The sequence below is a fragment of the Haliotis rufescens genome, unplaced genomic scaffold (genome assembly GCF_023055435.1).
Source record: "Haliotis rufescens isolate VD_foot unplaced genomic scaffold, xgHalRufe1.0.p SCAF_9, whole genome shotgun sequence".
NCBI lineage: Eukaryota > Metazoa > Mollusca > Gastropoda > Lepetellida > Haliotidae > Haliotis > Haliotis rufescens.
In genome coordinates this window covers 10035592-10054867 of record NW_025964383.1, presented here as the reverse complement: position 1 = coordinate 10054867, position 19276 = coordinate 10035592, and the positions used below count along the sequence as shown (strand labels likewise).

General features: G+C 40.6%; 2 protein-coding genes across 2 annotated transcripts in view; one reads left to right on the top strand and one right to left on the bottom strand.

Moving 5' to 3' along the window:
• LOC124125931 overlaps positions 1–19276 on the bottom strand; it is a 91323-nt gene that overhangs the window by 51955 nt on the left and 20092 nt on the right. The gene's annotated exons all lie outside the window — the stretch shown is intronic.
• Positions 10506–17935, top strand: LOC124125937 (NXPE family member 3-like). Its single transcript, XM_048390579.1, has 5 exons — positions 10506–10580; positions 12040–12128; positions 14483–15184; positions 16204–16253; positions 17047–17935. The coding sequence occupies exons 1-5, from the start codon at positions 10542–10544 to the stop codon at positions 17844–17846; spliced, it is 1680 nt and encodes a 559-aa protein (XP_048246536.1). The 5' UTR covers positions 10506–10541; the 3' UTR covers positions 17847–17935.

The following is a 19276-nucleotide window of genomic DNA, read 5'->3' as shown; positions in this document are numbered from 1 at the left end:
TGCAATAACCTCCAACTTTATTTGTTGATATTGTATGTGCTCAAAATTAACATTCTTGTTTACACTGGCTGTTCAATCAACTTGGTTGTTCAGTCATTTTGTTAACTGATATATCTGGGTACAGGTGCTTGTACATGGGTATATATCCATGTGTTGAGATCCCCAGAAGAAATATCTGTTTGACCATGTCTCGAGGGGTGGGTAAAGTGGTTCAAGCGTTGGCTCGTCACGAATGAGGTGCGGGTGTCTTGATAAGGTTGGACTATTTCTAAGATTGATCACCCAACCAACTCTCACTAACTTTCTCACACACATGCCCAGACACGCTCAATACACAACCACCAACCAAACCACACGCCTGTGTGTTCTACACATTCTCTATCTATACATGGGTGAATAGTAAATATTGGTCATTAGCACTTTTTTAACAGTGTGTGTTCGTTCACGTGAAGGGTTGTGTGAGAATAGCCATGGTAACAGCTGCACTCACAGAGTTACCCCCCTTTGACCGCTCGTCTAAGATTCGTTGTGGCACATGCACTACAAACACGACGTGGTTTCAACTGTATGACAAGGGCGGTATTTCAAAACAACTGTTACATAATTTTCGTACGAAGAATAAAAAAAACTTCACATTTTTAGACACCGGTTACTATTGTTTAGAAGCTAAAAAAGTTGGAAGAATGACCCTGGATGACTAATAGAATCTCATTGCGTGGCCTCTGATATCAAATTTTGCAACGCGCGGGAGTAACAGTTTAATATTCCTCGGCAAGCCTAGGAGTTTTAAACTGACCAAACGGTTGCGTCATAATAGTGTGCGTGTGTGTGTGTGTGTGTGTGTTTAAACGGAAGAATGCGGAATTAATATTCTGCTGGTTAGTCATAACTCAACACTGATTGATTGGTGGGACATTTATCAGAATTATTTCCCTGTACAAAGTACTCCCTCATCAGTATATTCATCACACCTCCTCACGCATATGTTTAGCTAACTATTATTAATAACAACATTTTTCCCCATTTGGCTAACGGTTTAACTGCATTGAAAAAATAATCAATTACTAACGAACGGATTACGATGTCAAGAGGTCACCTTATAAGACCAATATACATATTAAACGGGCACTGCAATTCGCCGGAACTGGTTGTTGCCTCTGTTATTGTTTTTTGTCATTAAGTACCCGGGTGATATCCCATAAATCTCGGCTAGTTCGCGACATGTGTTGTGCCAACCATAAGCGCATTTGTCACTTTTATTGATAGTATAAGGGCGTATCGTCACATTGATCAACAAAATGAAAAACAGTTTTGTCTTCGAAATAATAAGGAAATGTAGGTATCTTTGGGGGTAGAATCGGTAATGGTCACGAAGTTTAAATAAGTCACTTGCTTGGTATTGTGCGATTTTCGTTAACACTATTTTGACTTGTAACACAAACTAAACATTTAACCCGAGCATTGCCTACTTTATCGTGTGTATCTGTTACAGTCAATGTGTAAAACGACATATTTTCACTTATGCAATTTATTAAACGCCTAAATATTAAGTTATTTTACAAATAGACTGACACATCTGTCCTTTCATTTATTATGATAACGATTTCCAGACATTTTGATGTTTAATTTCATCATACAGTGACTGAAAATGATAAGATTAAAAGAGAAGAAGTCCATTTCCATATTGTTTGGCTTCTTATACTAGCATAGTTAGTCTATTGTGATGTTTTAAGCTTTTTTGAACATCTTAATAGTTGTCAGTCAATCTGTTAAATAAAAGGACAGATTTTGAAGACAATTTGTAAAATGACTGAACTATTTAGACATTTTTTTTATAAATTGCCAGAGTGAACCACACTTCACACATTGACTAAACATACACGCCTACAAACTGAAAGGCTTAGTGTTGTCTGTAGCGCATCGAAATCCTTCGAAGCGAAAACGTCGAGGAACATGAATGATTCTGTTCAGGGCTTAAGCAAATCAATGAAAACAAAATGCAAAAATTGTAATTAGAACCGACCAACGTTATTATAATTAAGAAAGAACATTTGCTCAACCCCCATGTGTTGTGCAATAAAGTATAGTTTTACCCTTATCTCTAGTTAAATCACGAGGTCGCTTATAAAAGCCTTAATTGTCAAACGTATATGCCATCCGTCAGACAAATAACTATTTTGACCCCTTGTTATCGTGTTGTCCAGCAAGTCGTTCCGCAACAAACAATTCACCCGATTTCAAGTGTAGCACTTGTGTGAACTTACGCACCTGTCTAACAATATGGCAACTATTTTTTGTGCATAACTTATTTAAATTATTCAAAGTATCCCCTTCCTATTGTAGGTGTCAATGATGAGAGACAATTATATATCAAATATTATGTGAAACAATAATAGTTAAGAATAGAAACCTGGAAATAACACTGTTGAACAGGACATGATTCTCTCTCTATAAATATATACACTCTTCAAAAAAAGAGGGACGGTCGGGTAGCCTAGTGGTTAAAGCGTTCGCTCGTCACACCGGAGGCCCGGGTTCGATTCTCGACATGGGTACAATGTGTGAAGCCCATTGCTGGTGTCCCCCGCCGTGATATTGCTGGAATATTGCTAAAAGCGGCATAAAATCTTACTCACTCAAAAAAAGAAACGCACAGGTAGACGTTTAGTAAATTTATTGTACTTATAAATAAAGTTGATACATTTGATTTAATATCATAGATACATATTGTCGCATGTTGTCGCTGTAGAAAGGCATTGAAAACTGTTCATTGTCATATCACATAAGTCCATAAGTTTGAACTCAGTTTCACGTGTGACCGCCCCGGGCAGCAATGAAGGCTCTGCATCTCCTCGGCACTGACTGGATTCGTGTACGAATTCTGTCCTGCGGAATTTTGCGCCATTCTCCTTGGAACGCGTTGGCCAGTTGTGGGAGCGTCTGTGACATCCCACGTGCACAGGTGTTCGATTGGGTTGAGACCTGGAGATCTCGACGGCCAGGGCAAGCCGTTGATGTATGCATTATGAGGTAGCCTTCCGTGACATGAGCTGTTTGCGGTGGAGCACTGTCCTGGTAAAACCTTCCCCTCTGGCGGTCAATGATGGGAAGAAGGTGAGGTTGAAGAATTTGAATCAAGTAACGATTTGCTGTCACATTTCCCTGAACCACAACCAAGTCAGATCTCGTGGTGTAATATATAGCCCCCTCGCCATGACACTACTGCTACCGAAATTGTCGAATTCACGTACACAATGTGGGGCAAAACTCGCATTTCGACGACGAAAAACACGTTGCCTTACATCTCGCCAGTGAAGAAGAAATAGTGATTCATTGCTAAACCACACTCGTCTCCAGTTTCTCACTTTCCAAGGTTGTAAGGCCGCAAGCGTCGCTGTCGATCGATCTGTTGCAAAACAAGGACGATAACTGGTCTTCTGGGTCAGGTTCCAGCCTTTCTTCCTGACTGCCTGGTCCGATATCCCCATCAAACCAGGGATGCGTTCTGCAGTCTCCTTAGCTGTGGCACTGCGATGACGTAGGTGGAACAGTCGAATCCAGTTTCTAATCGCAGTTTCCTCAGATGGTTCTACTGAAATGTAATATCGAAGTCACGTTTTTACTACACATTTAGTTCCCTCTTAATAAGGTTCCATTTGTGAGTGAGTATGGCCTTACACCGCTTTTAGCAATATTCCAGCAATATCACGGCGGGGAACACCAGAAATGGGCTTCACATATTGTACCCATGTCGGGAATCGAACCCGGGTGTTCGGCGTGACGAGCGAACGCTTTAACCACCGCCCCTACATTTCTAAAAAATGGATCGTTAGACAGTGACCTTCTTGATAAACATAATAATATGTACATACTGGTATTGCAATAAGTTTCATTATTTCACCGGTTGAAAAAAACAAAAACAATGAAAGTAACTGAAGCGCATTTGAAATTTCACAAAATTTGAAATTTACTCTATGCATGCGCATTTATAAACGGTCAAGTGAAATCGATATCCTTTGTAAAGAAATGTAGGGAAAGCATAACAGTGTTGAAAACCTGTATTGATGAGCTCTTTTACCTTCGCCTGCAACACAAGTAAGCGGAAAACATGTTTCTGGTCATTCACTGAGCTGGTAACATCTTCCATATGCATACACCTGTGAATTTAATTCATGTATTGAAAAAACTTCATTATATTTTATAATATAATGGAGAAGATCAGTTTACTCAAGGGTATGTGAAGGTTATTTTATGATAACACACTGCGACAGCAGTCACCTTATCACCACTCAAACACGGAGTCCCGCCTTGTTATAAATTAGTACACATTTGCTTTTTTAGTCTAAAGTCGCAGTTTGGACAAGCGTTAACACAAATACTTTCTATGTGAAACACACTGCTTTACCGTGTCTCCGTTTCTTTAGTTGACATCCATAATCCAGGTACAAATAAATAACTATTAAGTTTTACATACATTCGATACAACTATCAAACAATGTAAATGAGATCTGTTTTCATTTTGTTTGGGAAATGGCACTGAATCACGATGGGAGAACATTTTAGGTTGTTCTGTACGTCCTCAATAATTACTCCATTCTTGCAAGATAAGATGTGTATGTAAAGTTGTCTATAGTTATGTCAGGATAGTGTACTCTATAGCGCGTTGACGTCAGCTATAAACTTGTATGCTCTATTCATTATCATCCGACCTTTAACGACTTGCATGAGCAACACCGAAATGCTCGATCACCGGTCGCGTCATACCAAAATGATAAAGAAAGAACGTGTTGTAGCCTGCACCAAGGGGTTAAAACAAGGATTAGTCAGCTCGGAGTCAGTTTACTATCTCTGAGTGGGGTATCCATGTTAAACTGCGGCATGGCATCTCAGTGGGCTAGTCTTATAAACTCGGCATTAGTCAAGACTGGTACAAACACACACACACACACACACACACACACACACACACACACACACACACACACACACACACACACACACACACACACACACACACACACACACACACACACACACACACACACACACACACACACACACACACACACACAGAAACACACAGAAACACACAGAAACACAATCGGCTTACTAGGAACGCTTCTGAATGATAATTCATTTGTAATGGGACACTGGTCGCCTTGTACAAGGAAGCGTTGTGTTTCGCTGTGAAGAGTTGTATCCCTCGGACGTGCCAGACGCGTTAGACGTCCCTCAGACGTGTTCCATGTAATTCTGCATCTCTGTTATCGTTGTTTATGTAACTGAGACATACATTCAGTCATTATAATACGGCCGTGTCAAATGTCAGCCAGGACTTCCCCGGGAATATCAGGGTGGACTTTACCTGGGTACATCCAACAGACTGTGACCCGGAGATATTTACTCATTTATTGAACATGCGTCACGACTGTGAAACGAATGACGATTATAATCCTATAATCTATTCAAGAGTCGCATCAATACATTCCACAATTCTGTAAGGTTTCAAATCCTTGGAAGTTCGTAAAAAAAGAAGATGCATTTGTTTCTGTCTGTCTCTCATTTACTGTGATCTCTGACTACTACGTACAGGGGAATGTCCGAGTGACTCCCTATTCCTTAAACATAATGGAACAGAGGCCGTTATGCACCAACCATGGTTCTTCAAACTCCATTAGCACACCCATCAAACAGTTATCAGCGCAATATGGTAAGATAATAATATGTCATGTAGCTGAAATAATGAAACCCCTTTATTATATTTAAAATGTCTGCCTCAGTAGCCATATTGTAATAATTTATTGTCTTCAATAGAAAATATCCAGCTGAGCAACCAGCTTCTGAATGATAATTCTATTAGTGATGGGGCAACTGGTCGCCAACTCGCTTATATCTGTTGCTGGGCAGAGTTGTATGCCACAGGCGTGACAGAAGCCTATGATCTCAGATTCTTCATATTACGCAAACCTATTTCAGCACAATACTACACTTTCGAAACTTCCCCCAAAGTGGGAGTGTCTGGGATGTGCCTCATTTTATGATTTCTTCCCCGTCAAGTTGACTCAACGTGGTGTTTCTCTAATACTAAAGCAGCGTTAAACATAACTCATTCACACTATTAAATGGATTCATCAACAAGTATCAACCAAGATGATACACCGATTCATTTACTAAGTCAGGGATTGATATCAGTATGGGTAGCTTTCTTTATTAGCTGTGTTAAAATATGAGGAAACTTGCATTAGTAATCGATTTGATGCAGAAGTTATGCTAGAGCATAAAACTACGTCTATCGCATGTTGAGAAACCTCTCCGTCCGACACGCTAGATATACACTGCACAATATACACTGCATTATGCGGGGGCAAGTTTGCCTCGCTCTCGCATAACCTGCAGGTGAGAGGATCGCACAATAACAACGCGTGAATTTAGGGCAGCTAAGGCTGAGGTGACTGCAAAGCGTGCAAAGTCTTCCTGTGTATCCGATTAGAAAAAGTAGAACATTCTACTCCAGCCTTTGGGTCACCATGACCGCGTGATTATATCATATCGTAATATCCAAAAATGAGGTTAAATCCTAACTGTGTCTTGTCTCTGACGGTCGCCCTATTCACCGCCACTGACGAGTTCTTGTGATGGGTTTTGTTCAGCGTCGAACAAATCTGGGGTTATGTGCGATGTTGAATGCTCAACAGTGTTGTTCACGTGGTGTGCATAAACTCCACCCCCACCCCCCCCCACCCCCCCCCCCCCCCCCCCCCACACACACACACACACACCCCACAACCCACACACCCCACCCCTGTTTGACTGTAAAATAATCAGAAGCAATATGTATTTAGATATTTATTAGTGTTTGGAAGCTTCATTCTTTTTCTTAATCAAATTATTATAACTCGTCCGTTCATGTTGTCGAGGTCAGTGTTTGTAAAGTAGGTTTAAGGAGGTATGATAAATGCTTGAGAGATATATGACTAGAGCTGTGGTGTGTGGCGGTGAAGCGTCAGTGCGGAAGCAACTGGGTAGTTTTGCTTATGGAAGGTGAGGTGAGGTGAAATGGGGTTTACCGTCGCGTCCAAGATTATTGCACTTATATAGCGACGTGCATGCACGTGTGTGTGTGTGTAGGTGAGTGGCTGCTTGTACTAGACCGGACTGATGCCGATTTATAGTGCTAGCACACTGAGATACCATGCCTCAGTTTAACATGAATACCCCACTCAGACATGGTATACTGACTCCGAGCCGACCAGTCCTTGTTTTAGCCCCTTAATGCCGAGCGCCACACAGGGTAACAACAAGTACCATCTTTTAACGTCTTTTGGTATGACGCGGCTGGGGATCGAACCCCGGACCTTCCGCTCTCCGGGCGGACGCTCTACCACTAGACCACGGAGGCGGTCCCCATGACCCGTGAAGATCCGGGGTAGAAGGGTCTTCAGCAAACAATGCTTGCCCTAAAAGGCGACTATGCTTGTCGTAAGAGGCGACTAACGGCATCGGGTGATCAGGCTCACTTGCTCTCCGGGCGGACGCTCTACCATTAGACCACGGAGGCGGTCCGCTTATGGAAAGGGAATGGGCTCTTCGAAAACGGTTTTACCTCTATAAAATCAAGTTCAAATGTCGTATGTGTTTATTAACATTAAATATAATTCTTGACTGACCTTTGTGTTTCAATGCCAATACAAGAGACCAGTGTTACACAGGGATGATGGTCATTGTGACATACAATCAATCTCTTAATGCTAGGTTTTTTATAACATATTTGTTTGGGCAACATAACCCCCCCCCCCCCCCCCCCCCCCCCGTATTTGTTGAATTTATTGTAAATATATATGACTCTGTGGTGAGACTCCAAGATCAAGTTCAAGCCGAGGCAAAACATTCTGGCATGAAGGTTCAATTTCCAAATCTAAGGTTGTTTCAGTCTACAGGATTGATGTGATCAAGCAAACTGAAAAACTGGTGGTTTTCTGGTAACAGTTTGGAAACAGTAACTGCTCACAAGAACCTGGTTGTAATGTTTGCCCCAAAGCTGTCAAAGAAGCATGCAAACCATGAGAAAAGACATTGAATATCTTAGTCAGATTTGGAATAACAGCTGAATTGAGCCTAACCTGCTTCTGTTGTCTGTTTGATAGCATGGCTCTCCCAATATTTAGTTATAGATCCGCTGTGTGATATGGGAGGAGGTCAGTGTAAATTAAAGTGTACACTTGAAGTTTTACAGAATATTCTCAGGTGTAAACACCAGCTCTACGAAGCTGTCAATGGAGAACTGAGTAGTTGCCAGCCTACGCTGACCAATTGTGCCATGTAGTAAAGTCCTGGTTAAAGTTGTTACATATGGCCATCACCAGGTATCCCAAAGCTTGTTATGAATGTTAATACAAGCTTGATAATAATGAAAGGGAGACATGGCCCACACGTGATAAACCGTTGGTGAATAATTTAGGATTTGATGTGGCATGGATTGGATAGGGAGTTGGAAATGAGTCACTTTTCCTATGACAGATGTTAAAGACTACAATTGAAGCTGAGAGATATGTTTTTAAAGATATAAAAAGGACCCCTTCGAGTGATCCTCATTAGGTTTGGGTGTGGTAACCATACGTTAGAAGCACACACAGGACGCTGAGCTGGCCCTATTAAAATTATAGGGAATGTAATTGTTGTCAAAGTAAAAAAGGGTTATTACTAATAGATGATAGGGTTCATATTTTGGTGGTGTGTGGAGACTAAGGGCGATTCAATACTTAAATCTAACAATGTTTCAGAGAGATCCCTACTTGTAGGTGATCAGCTGTATGTGTGATGTCCTTCACACATTACACAACAGTATGTTAAACCGGCAAACCTTTGTGTCAAACCAGTGTATCAAACATTTACAACTTTACACCACTTCGTGTCAAACCTTTACACCAGACAGATTCACTTTACAGACCCTTGTTCCAAACCAGTACACCAGACAGTCATACTTTACAACCCCTTCTTTCAAACCAGTACACCAGGCAGTCACACTTTTCAGCCCCATGTTTCAAACCAGTACACCAGACAGTCACACTTTACAACCCCTTGTTTCAAACCAGTACACTAGGCAGTCACACTTTACAGCCCCTTGTTTCAAACCAGTGCATCAGGCAGTCACACCTTACAGCCCCTTGTTTCAAACCAGTACACCAGACAGTCATACTTTACACCCCCTTGTTTCAAACCGGTACACCAGGCAGTCCCACTTCACAAACCCTTGTTTCAAACCAGTACACCAGACAGTCACACTTTACAGCCCCATGTTTCAAACCAGTAAACCAGACAGTCACACTTGACAGCCACTTGTTTCAAACCAGTACACCAGACAGTCACACTTTACAGTCCCTTGTTTCAAACCAGTACACCAGACAGTCACACTTGACAGCCCCTTTTTTCAAACCAGTACACCAGACGGTCACACGTTACAGTCCCTTGCTTCAAACCAGTACACCAGACAGTCACACGTTACAGCCCCTTGTTTCAAACCAGTGCACCAGACAGATTCACTTTACAGCCCCTTGTCTCAAACCAGTACACCAGACAGTCACACTTTACAGCCCCATGTCTCAAACCAGTACACCAGACAGTCACACTTTACAACCCCTTGTTTCAAACCAGTACACCAGGCAGTCACACTTTACAGCCCCTTGTTTCAAACCAGTACACCAGACAGTCACACTTTACAGTCCCTTGTTTCAAACCAGTACACCAGACATTCACACTTTACAACCCCTTGTTTCAAACCAGTACACCAGGCAGTCACACTTTCCACCCCCTTGTTTCAAACCAGTACACCAGACAGTCACACTTTACAACCCCTTGTTTCAAACCAGTACACCAGGCAGTCACACTTTTCAGCCCCATGTTTCAAACCAGTACACCAGACAGTCACACTTTGCAGCCCTTGTTTCAAACCAGTACACCAGACATTCACACTTCACAGCCTCGTTTCAAACCAGCACACCAGACATTCACACTTTCCACCCCCTTGTTTCAAACCAGTACACCAGACATTCACACTTTCCACCCCCTTGTTTCAAAGAAGTACACCAGACAGTCACACTTTCGTCAAATCGGTACAACATTTCAAATATTTCCTATCTGCATGTAATCGTTTCCCAGTTGCGTCCTCGTACTATAACTATAACAGTACAGGGCAAAACTATATATGTTACATTACACCTGGAGAAGAGCAATCTCTAGTTCTTTATATATAAAAAAAGAAATGCACGCCATCATAACGCCACACAAGTAGTTCAAGGTTATACATGTTCACACAAAGCGGGACTCTGGTGGTCACTTATAGCAAACATTGCAGCGGGCTATATACAGCATAGCCAAGCGGCTTAAGTGTCCACTGCGCCTTTCTCACAGATGAATAGAACTGACCAAGCGCGCATCCCCGACACAGTCTTTTTAGCATCTTAAAAACCAGTGTCCGGGCTGCGTGCCTGGTTCTGTTGTGTAGTCTTTTCAGATGCACGGACATACCTCTACTCCACTCGAGGATGTCGACAGCGATAAGATGCCTCTCAACGATTGCTACAGTAAGTACAGTCATTCATTCGCTTATTGCAATAGTTATTGCACGAACTATTTTTCATAATTGATAATTATAAGTATGGAGCGTACCTAGTGTCACCGGGTGGTAAAACCAAGCTTGTCAAGGTGTAGTGACGTATATATAATGCAGCGTTTCCCACTCCCGTATCTGTCCGGCATAGTTCGGTGTGTTTATGTTCTTTAGCGTTAGAGAATTTGTTGTTCATAAATTTTATTCTCATGCAGTTTAATCGCAAACTTTTATCAGAATTTAATTTGATATATGTTATCTCAAATATGTATGCAGCTTATTCATGTATTGAAAGTGTTCATTGACCGTGATATCCTCGCAGTGGCGGGGTTATCTAGTACTATGTAGATATTTCTCAGGTTTTATTGTCTTTTTTTATGTTCAGTCCTTTATTGGTATCTACAATTCCCATATTGTTTTTGTAGTTAGTTTGCTTCACGGGTTTCATTATTGTAAGAAACACAGTCTGTTACCTGCAGCCGTTTATCGTTCTCCAAGCTGACAAGGGGAGATTATTTTCTCCGACGTCCGCGCTTATGGTGGATCTCCGCTAGAATTCGCTAGACTGTTTACGGGTCGCCTTGTTACTGTGTAGTCAGTTCGAAATGTGTTTCGCTTTGAAGTAATTACAGAGTTGTTTTGATTCTGGTACTGGCTTACTCTGGTGTTACTGACCTAATCAGCATTACATTTTAACCCCCGTTTTAGTAACCCATGAATAAACAATTTTCTCGGGATTGCCATGTTTAGGCCAAGTACTTTTTTTATAATTGTGAGTCAAGTTACTCTTTTGACCGAGTTTCCTTGCTCAGTTCAAACGACTTGAGTTTATCAGCCTATCTTGTTTTTAGGCGTTTTCGTCTCTCGCTATCTAGTCAAGCTGATGGTATTCATTCTTTCATTAGAGTGTTGCGTTAATTCACTCGCAGATGACAATAGGTCCCAGCCGCCGACCTAATTGACTGTCTTGTCCATTGCCTTGTGAGAGTGTGGATTTAGATGTCTAAATTCATAACTTTTATACAGTTGCTAAGTTCATCAGGTTGTATATTTGTCCTGGTTTAGTAATCAGTGATCATTGTCAGTGTTAAATGCTGTATTGATTCTTTACATTGCCCCACTTTAGTTAGAATTAGCTGATACTAATAACACTGCGAACTTTTACCACCTTTTTTTATCATCACTTTATTCGTATTTAATGACACTGATACCTGATATTTTGTTGTTAAGCTACTGCAGATGCTGCTTCTTCAAACATCCTTTTAATATACAAAAACAATAGTTGTCATACATGAATAAGACAAACGATTCGTGACAAAGATATAAGGTTACAATACAAATGCCTCAATACCAAGATAAAGAGACCTTGTATTTCAACAAAAAGAAAAGTTATGGAAATGACGTAAGCCTTACGTTTTCACTTTTTTTTCCAGATGCGTTTCACATTTCCAAAAGTAATAGTTCTGGCCGTTGTCGTTCTGGTCGCATGGTTGTCGTTTGTAACGTGGGGCGGCCTTGAGAAGTAAGTACGTGGCCTGGGAAACCCGGTGTCCGATCCATACAGTTCTAACTTAATTAAATACTAGTAGTTAACGAATCACTGGTTCGTTGTTCAGCATAGGGTGCCAGCTTACCAATCAATTGAGGAGACGTTATCGCAATGGATTCACTTTGTAATGACGGCATGAGGTTTAAGCACCTTCATTATGGATACGACATATACAGCTAATGAAATAAAGTACAATATGTACCTCTCTACTTGAACCACACCCAGAACGAAATGATGGAAGGAGGTGTGTGTGTTAAAATTACAGTGTTTTCATGAGATCCCGTGTGTATGTGTTTTTGAAGAATAGTTAAGGAGTATTGAAATACATAGATAATCTCACCCGAGTGTCTTTTGATATCAAATATATCAACACAAGTTGATAAAAGTGGAAGCCTCGGAGTTTTCCCACTTTTATCAACAAGTGTTGATATATTTGATATCAAAAGGGTGAGATTTTATTTATCATCCAAAATAATTCTTCCACTTTTTTCAGTTTGTAGACAGCAATAAGCAGTGTCTTAAGTGTGAAAAGTACTGCTAACAGCTTCAGAAGCAGAGCCATTAGTGATGTCATTTGATTGTGACGTCATGGTAACCAATGACGTCACAATGGTCTGCAAAGCATTGTGATGCAGTTTTATTGCAGCGATATCTACAGTGTAGATATCACTTGATCTCACCCGGGGGCACGGGTGGCCCAGTCGTCTAAGGCGCCGCGATTCGCTGTGCAGAGTTGCTTCCCTTGGGCACACCAGAAACCTATGATTGTGGGTTCGAATCCCGGTTCGCCCCGATTATGTTTCTAGGTTTGTCAGCACCATACCAGTACTCGTGGGTTTCACCGAAGTGGTAAACGTCTGAGACCTGCATCACTTCGGGCTTTCCTCCCACATTAAGCTGACACGCCGCGATAATACTGTTAAAAGCGGCGTTAAACCCAACTCACTCACTCACTCACTTGATCTCACCCAAGCGATATCTCCTATGGGAGACAGTTTTGGATGATAAATCCTTTTTATCAGCCATTCAATGGGTAATTTCAACGTTATGGAATACTTATGATTTCTTGTGAGTATCATGACATCATTTCTTCTACAATTAAATGTTCTAAGTATAAGGGGGCACAGACGGCCAAGTTGTCTAAGGCTCGGCTATTTGCTGTGCAGAGTTGCGTCGCTTTGGAAACACCAGACACCTATGAGTGTGGGTTCGAATGCTTCTTCGCCTCGATAATTTTGATAGGTTTGTCATCAGCATAATTGTACTCGTGGGTTGCACCTTAGTGGTAAACGTCTGAGAGCTGCATCACTTCGGGTTTTCCTCCCACATTAAGCTGACGCATTCATTCCAGCTCAGTCACTCATACACTCCAATCTTACGATTGGATAAGATATATATGACGTTTTAAAAACATTTGATCATTTGGTTTCAAACGTTTAACAAAACAAATTGTGAATTGTTAAGCAAAGGAGCCTTAAATATCTGTCGATAATATTTTGTATTATATTTGTTTCTGTGAGAAGAGATATCTATAACCTTATGCAAATTAAGCACAACAAACCAGTCTTTACAATTGTAGTGCTGTGTTGTTATTGTTGTTGTTAACGTTATTGTGAGACAGAGAATCCAGTGACTGACATTATGAGCGTCGATATAAGCAATTGGGATACGATGACATGCCAGCACCCTAGTCACATAGCACGATTTCCTCTTCTGCTTAGTGGTCTCAGAGCACGGGAATAGTTAGATGTTGGTATTCTTAACAGAAATCTCCACTTGTAGACCCGTTCAAGTGCACCGACAGTCCCATTGCGGTCTAAAAAGTTAATCACAGCCAGAGACACAATAGCTTCACTTCTGTACAAACTATTATTGTAAATAAACATATTACGTAGGTTTGTATATTCTCCCTGTGCCAACACCTTGCAGAGTTGCGTCCATTGAACACGCAAGAGACCTATGATCGTGGGTTCGAAACCCGGGTCGCCATTATGCTGTTTCTTGGTCACCATAAGAGTGTTCATGGGTTTCACCAACGTGTACACGTCTACGACCAGCATCCCTTCGGGCTTTCCTCCCACATCAAGCTGTCACTCCGAAATGTAACTGAAACTGTATTTTAAGTGGCGTTAAACCCAAACGTACACTGACACACAAGCACAAACGAACACACATACACTTGATACCATCTCTCACCTGTAATCAACTTACATGCATATTTGATATACCTTACGTCAATGATGTATTGATACTAACATCATAATTGAAGCAATATTCAATATAGAAAAGTAAAAATACGAAATAAATAAGTATATATTTTTTTGTAGGTTTCAGAGCGTACCAGACCATGCTCGTTCAAGAACAGAAGACAAGGGGCAAACACCTCAAGTTGAACATCAACTCCCCTTGAAATCTGTGAAGGCAGACACGGAAATTATAAATGATCCAAACTTGAAAGATTCAAATCGTCATGCATCGGGAAAGTTCTCGAAGTTATTCCTCATTGACAAACAACAAATCTACAGACTTAATGAAACCATCAATGTGAAGATAGTGTTAATGGATCGCAAGGAAAGACCTAAAACCCGAGGAGGAGATATGTTGGTTGTTTGGATGAAAGACACAGTGAAACAAGCTTCTTCCGCCGGAAGTGTTATTGACCATGACAACGGGACGTATACTGGCGTTCTGCGCACCATGTGGACCGGACAAGCTGTAATCTATGCAGCTATATTGTCATCGAGAGAAAGGATGACTTTTATATACAACAAATTTAGAAGCGGATATATCGGAAAGCATATTAGTTGCCTGTTTGATGTACATACCTTAACAGAGACAACTGTGGGGTACATGGATAAACGGTTTCTTGACAATAAACCAATCTGCAATTTGACTGCTGAAAATTGGGGTGTTCCGTTCTATTGTACCAAACCTAAACAACGTGGATTTGAGTGCCACCATTGGACTAGAGTTAACACAGTTCATTTTGTGCCAGTACCAACAGAGGCTGATACACGCTGGTATAGGTCGTAAGTAGCACTCTTCACGCTATGTTATGTAGTTGTCATGGTCAACAAGTCGTTTTCAGGTTTTCTTCTTGTTATGAGGCGACATGGGTGTCGCAGTGGTCAAAAATGCTGCATTTGGTTGCACAGATTTGCGTTCATCAGCTGCCCAGAGGTGATTATTATCGTCGTTACGAATCCAATACTCTAATTGATTATGTTTCTTGATTTGTTAGCACTATCGGCTTTCGAGGATCCTTGACGTTTATCGCCAACTAAAACGCCTGGAACTCGGGCTTTGCGCTATGAGCTAGCCCTAGAAACATATTCAGGACGAACCACAATCATAACTCTTCACAACAAATTTCGACAGGGCCATCTGTGTAAGGATTAGGTTATGAATTAATCTTTATTTACAACACACTTTGATTCACAAAACACTATGCAACTTTTGTGACTTTTGTCATTTTGATCATTGTGAAGACCATGTATTGTGAAGACAATGTATTGTGAAGACCATGTATTGTGAAGACCATGTATTGTGAAGACAATGTATTGTGTAGACAATGTATTGTGAAGACAATGTATTGTGAAGACCATGTATTGGTCCTCTCAGTAAAGGTCAATGTTAATATTATATGGATGTCAGTCAATTGATTGTCTGGTACAAACTCGATTATTTTTTCAGACCGCCGTCATATAGCGGGAATAGTGCTGAGTGCGGCGTTAAACTATAAAGAAACAAAACATAATATACGGGAGCTGGCGCAAAGATGTCGCCGTGGAACAGTGTGATAGACCACAGGCTAAAACGTTCGGAAGTGGGAATGGAAATACTGTGTGGAACTAATTGATGATATCCCCTGCTGTGATATTGCTGGAACATTTCGGAGAAAATTCACACTCACTCATTCACTTACTCACGAAGTCGGTTAGTTGAACGGCGCCGTTCGATCCGTTGAATATTAATTAATTCCTGTGCCATCCGCAGGTAATGATTGTAGAGAAATTAATTCTTGATATAAAGTGCTTTATCATTTCAGGTGTTCTTTTGAGAAATTGGTGGACTGGGTCCCAATACGTATTTCCTCTGGTATGTATTTTAGCGATGGTTTCGTACACGCACGCACGCACGCACGCACGCACGCACCAAAGCAACATGGTATAACAAACGTAAAACAAACAACATCATGGCAACAGATCCCTGGAAGGAACATGTAGTAGATAGCTGAAATTTAGTCACAATAGTGTTTGAAATGGTTAAACATTGAAACTAATACCATCAAGTAAACATTTATGTGGGATGCTTGGGACTCGTGGCCCTCTTGCGGAAACATTCTTTCTACTAAATTGAAGTTAGTGTCAGTAGAAAAACAAAATATATGCCCAACCTTAAACCCCTACATGAATTGACCCAAACCCAACACAAAACCCAACTGACCAAAACCTAAACGCAAATTCCAAAGTAATTAACATTATTTTGTTTTCATGATATTTATACTTCAGATGTACATGATAGCTCCTCTAATTAATTTATAGTTCTGGGATAACCTATATTTTTATATGAATTATACTCTACCATAATGCCATTATGATATTAATCATTGTGAATGAACTAATATTAATCATTATATGCATTTTGGTTATGATTATAATAGAAATGGGTTTGAATTTGAATAATGGGGGAATTGGAATAAAACAGTATAATCAGCCTCGCATTTTAATTGAGAGAAAAGAAAATCTAGATTCAAAGAAGGGATGGCAGTTTTGGAAGAGACTGGATATTTGATCGGTCACTGCTCTCAAGAGTTTTTCTCTGTGAAAAGAGAAGACGAACTGTAGAGATTAAGTACATGTAGGTATACAACAATAATTCAACATTTCAGTGAAAGCTGCGACAGTGTCTTCCTCAGCTCCATGTGGAAGGAAGCAATTCCGTGACACCTGGATGACTCCATCACCTGTTGGATTCTTCTACAACTCCACATGGCGACAACGGGGATGTTTTAACTCCATAACTACGAATGACTATAGCCAATGCCTGGCCAACAGATCACTCAGGATGTATGGTGACTCGACCGTCAGACAATGGTTTACAGTCCTTTACAAAAGGTTGAATCTTACCATGATAACTGGACCGTGGTTAATTGGGCCCATACCAATAACACAGAAGCGTTACTACTACACTGAGGCCTATGAGAAACAACATAACTATACTGTTGTTTGGATTTCTCATGGTCTGCCAATGTCATTTCAAAATGCAAACAGGACTGCGAGTCGACCCGTGTTCGTCTATTTAGATGAGACACCTGCAGGTTCACGAGACATTATCCTTATTAATCTTTACGCTCATTTTAATCTATTTCCGGTACACATGTTTAGGTCTCAAATGAAACGTACACGGATTTCAATACAAAAATTATTGAAAAGATCACCTGATATTAAAATAGCCATAAAGGGGCCCCACAATTATATACATCCCATAACTAACTATACTCTAGATGGGCTATGGGGACCTATTTATGAAAACATCATCAAACAGGAATTTCTTGGTCTCTATGATCAGTTGGTTTATCTCGACATTTGGGACATGACTATTGCTGTTGAAAATTCTGATGTTCATCCCACTGAAGATGTTGTGAGTACGATGATTCACACATTTCTTGGATATTTCTGTGCGAAATAAATATAGTTTATTTTAGTTTTAGATGTTGAGAGTATTTAATGAACAAACATCATTTCTAGAATGATGCTATCCTTCAATTTCGACTATACCATTGGCAAAAAGAATGAATAGATAGAATGGTCAATGACGCTAATTCCATTTATAGGTTAGTAAACTGAAAAGAATTATTGCGATTTTTGCGTTAATCAATTTTACCTTGATACATTGAGTCAGTCAGTTTCTGATGGAGAAAACATTCGAAGAAAGTTTTTAAATCTCCTAGTGAAAGTGCTTCAATCACACGCTCCGTAACCGGCTACCAAAACAAACATATATTTGGAAGAGTATTTTCTGGATGTTGACTTCTTTATTATGAGGAACACAACGTTTCGAAGTATATACTTACTCCTTCATCAGGTGAATGAATGTTAGGAAGAAGAGAGCACATATATAGTACATAAAAGTTATAAAATGACAAAGGTGGGACTTAACAATGGAAGCCAGCAGTTAATTAGCGCTGATAAATGATAAGCAATGGACAAATGGAAGCCAATAGTTAAAAGTTAATTAGCGCTTATACATTATATAGTAGGTCATTAGCAATGGTCAAATTGAATCCAGGAGCTAGATTATCGCTGATTGGTAATAAGCAATTGGCCAAAGGGAGGCAGCCGATGATTAACACTGATAGGTAATAGCAGTGGACAATAGCAGAAGGCAAATTGAATGCAGATGGGTAATTAGCACAGACAATGAGAGCAATAAGCACCAAGCACAGGGCAGATAGGTTCCCTGGTCACGGTTCATGGCTTGCTGGTGTCTCCTGATGTCAATGGCTTCTTGTAGTTTCCTTTGTCGCCAGTTGCTGTTGGTAGTGGACAGGACTTTTGATGGCTTCCCGCATGACAGTATGGTCTTGATTCTTGCGGAAACTGCGGGTTTCTGGTCTAGTTTGTTGACAGACATCTGATGTTCTTTGAGTCTGGGGTTAAGGGGTCTGAGGGTTCTCAAGTGTTTCGGTGGCTACAGATGCATAGGATCTGGTATATACACCCTCTCGGATTGTGACTTGCTCAGCTTGTGCCTCTTCCATTAAAGTACTCACGGGAATGAAAAAAACTGGTTTTTTTCGATCTCAGATTTAAAATAAATGCAGTTAATATACAAAATATATAAATATTCAAACAACTTAATTAGTATTAATTGGGCCTTTGCACAAATAGAGCGTATCAAATGTTTTTTATGTCTTTTTACACGTATAAGTGTGTAAAAATATGAACAAAACAGACTATTGTGAAACTGAGCATAACCAGGTGTTTGTAGATCAAGGTGAATGCCCATGACCTATAACACCTTGACGACAGGCGAAAACAGGTGCTTGAAACCCACGTGCATGTGATTTGTCAGTGGTTAGTGATTTGTCAGTGGCATTGTGGGATAGTGATCATGAA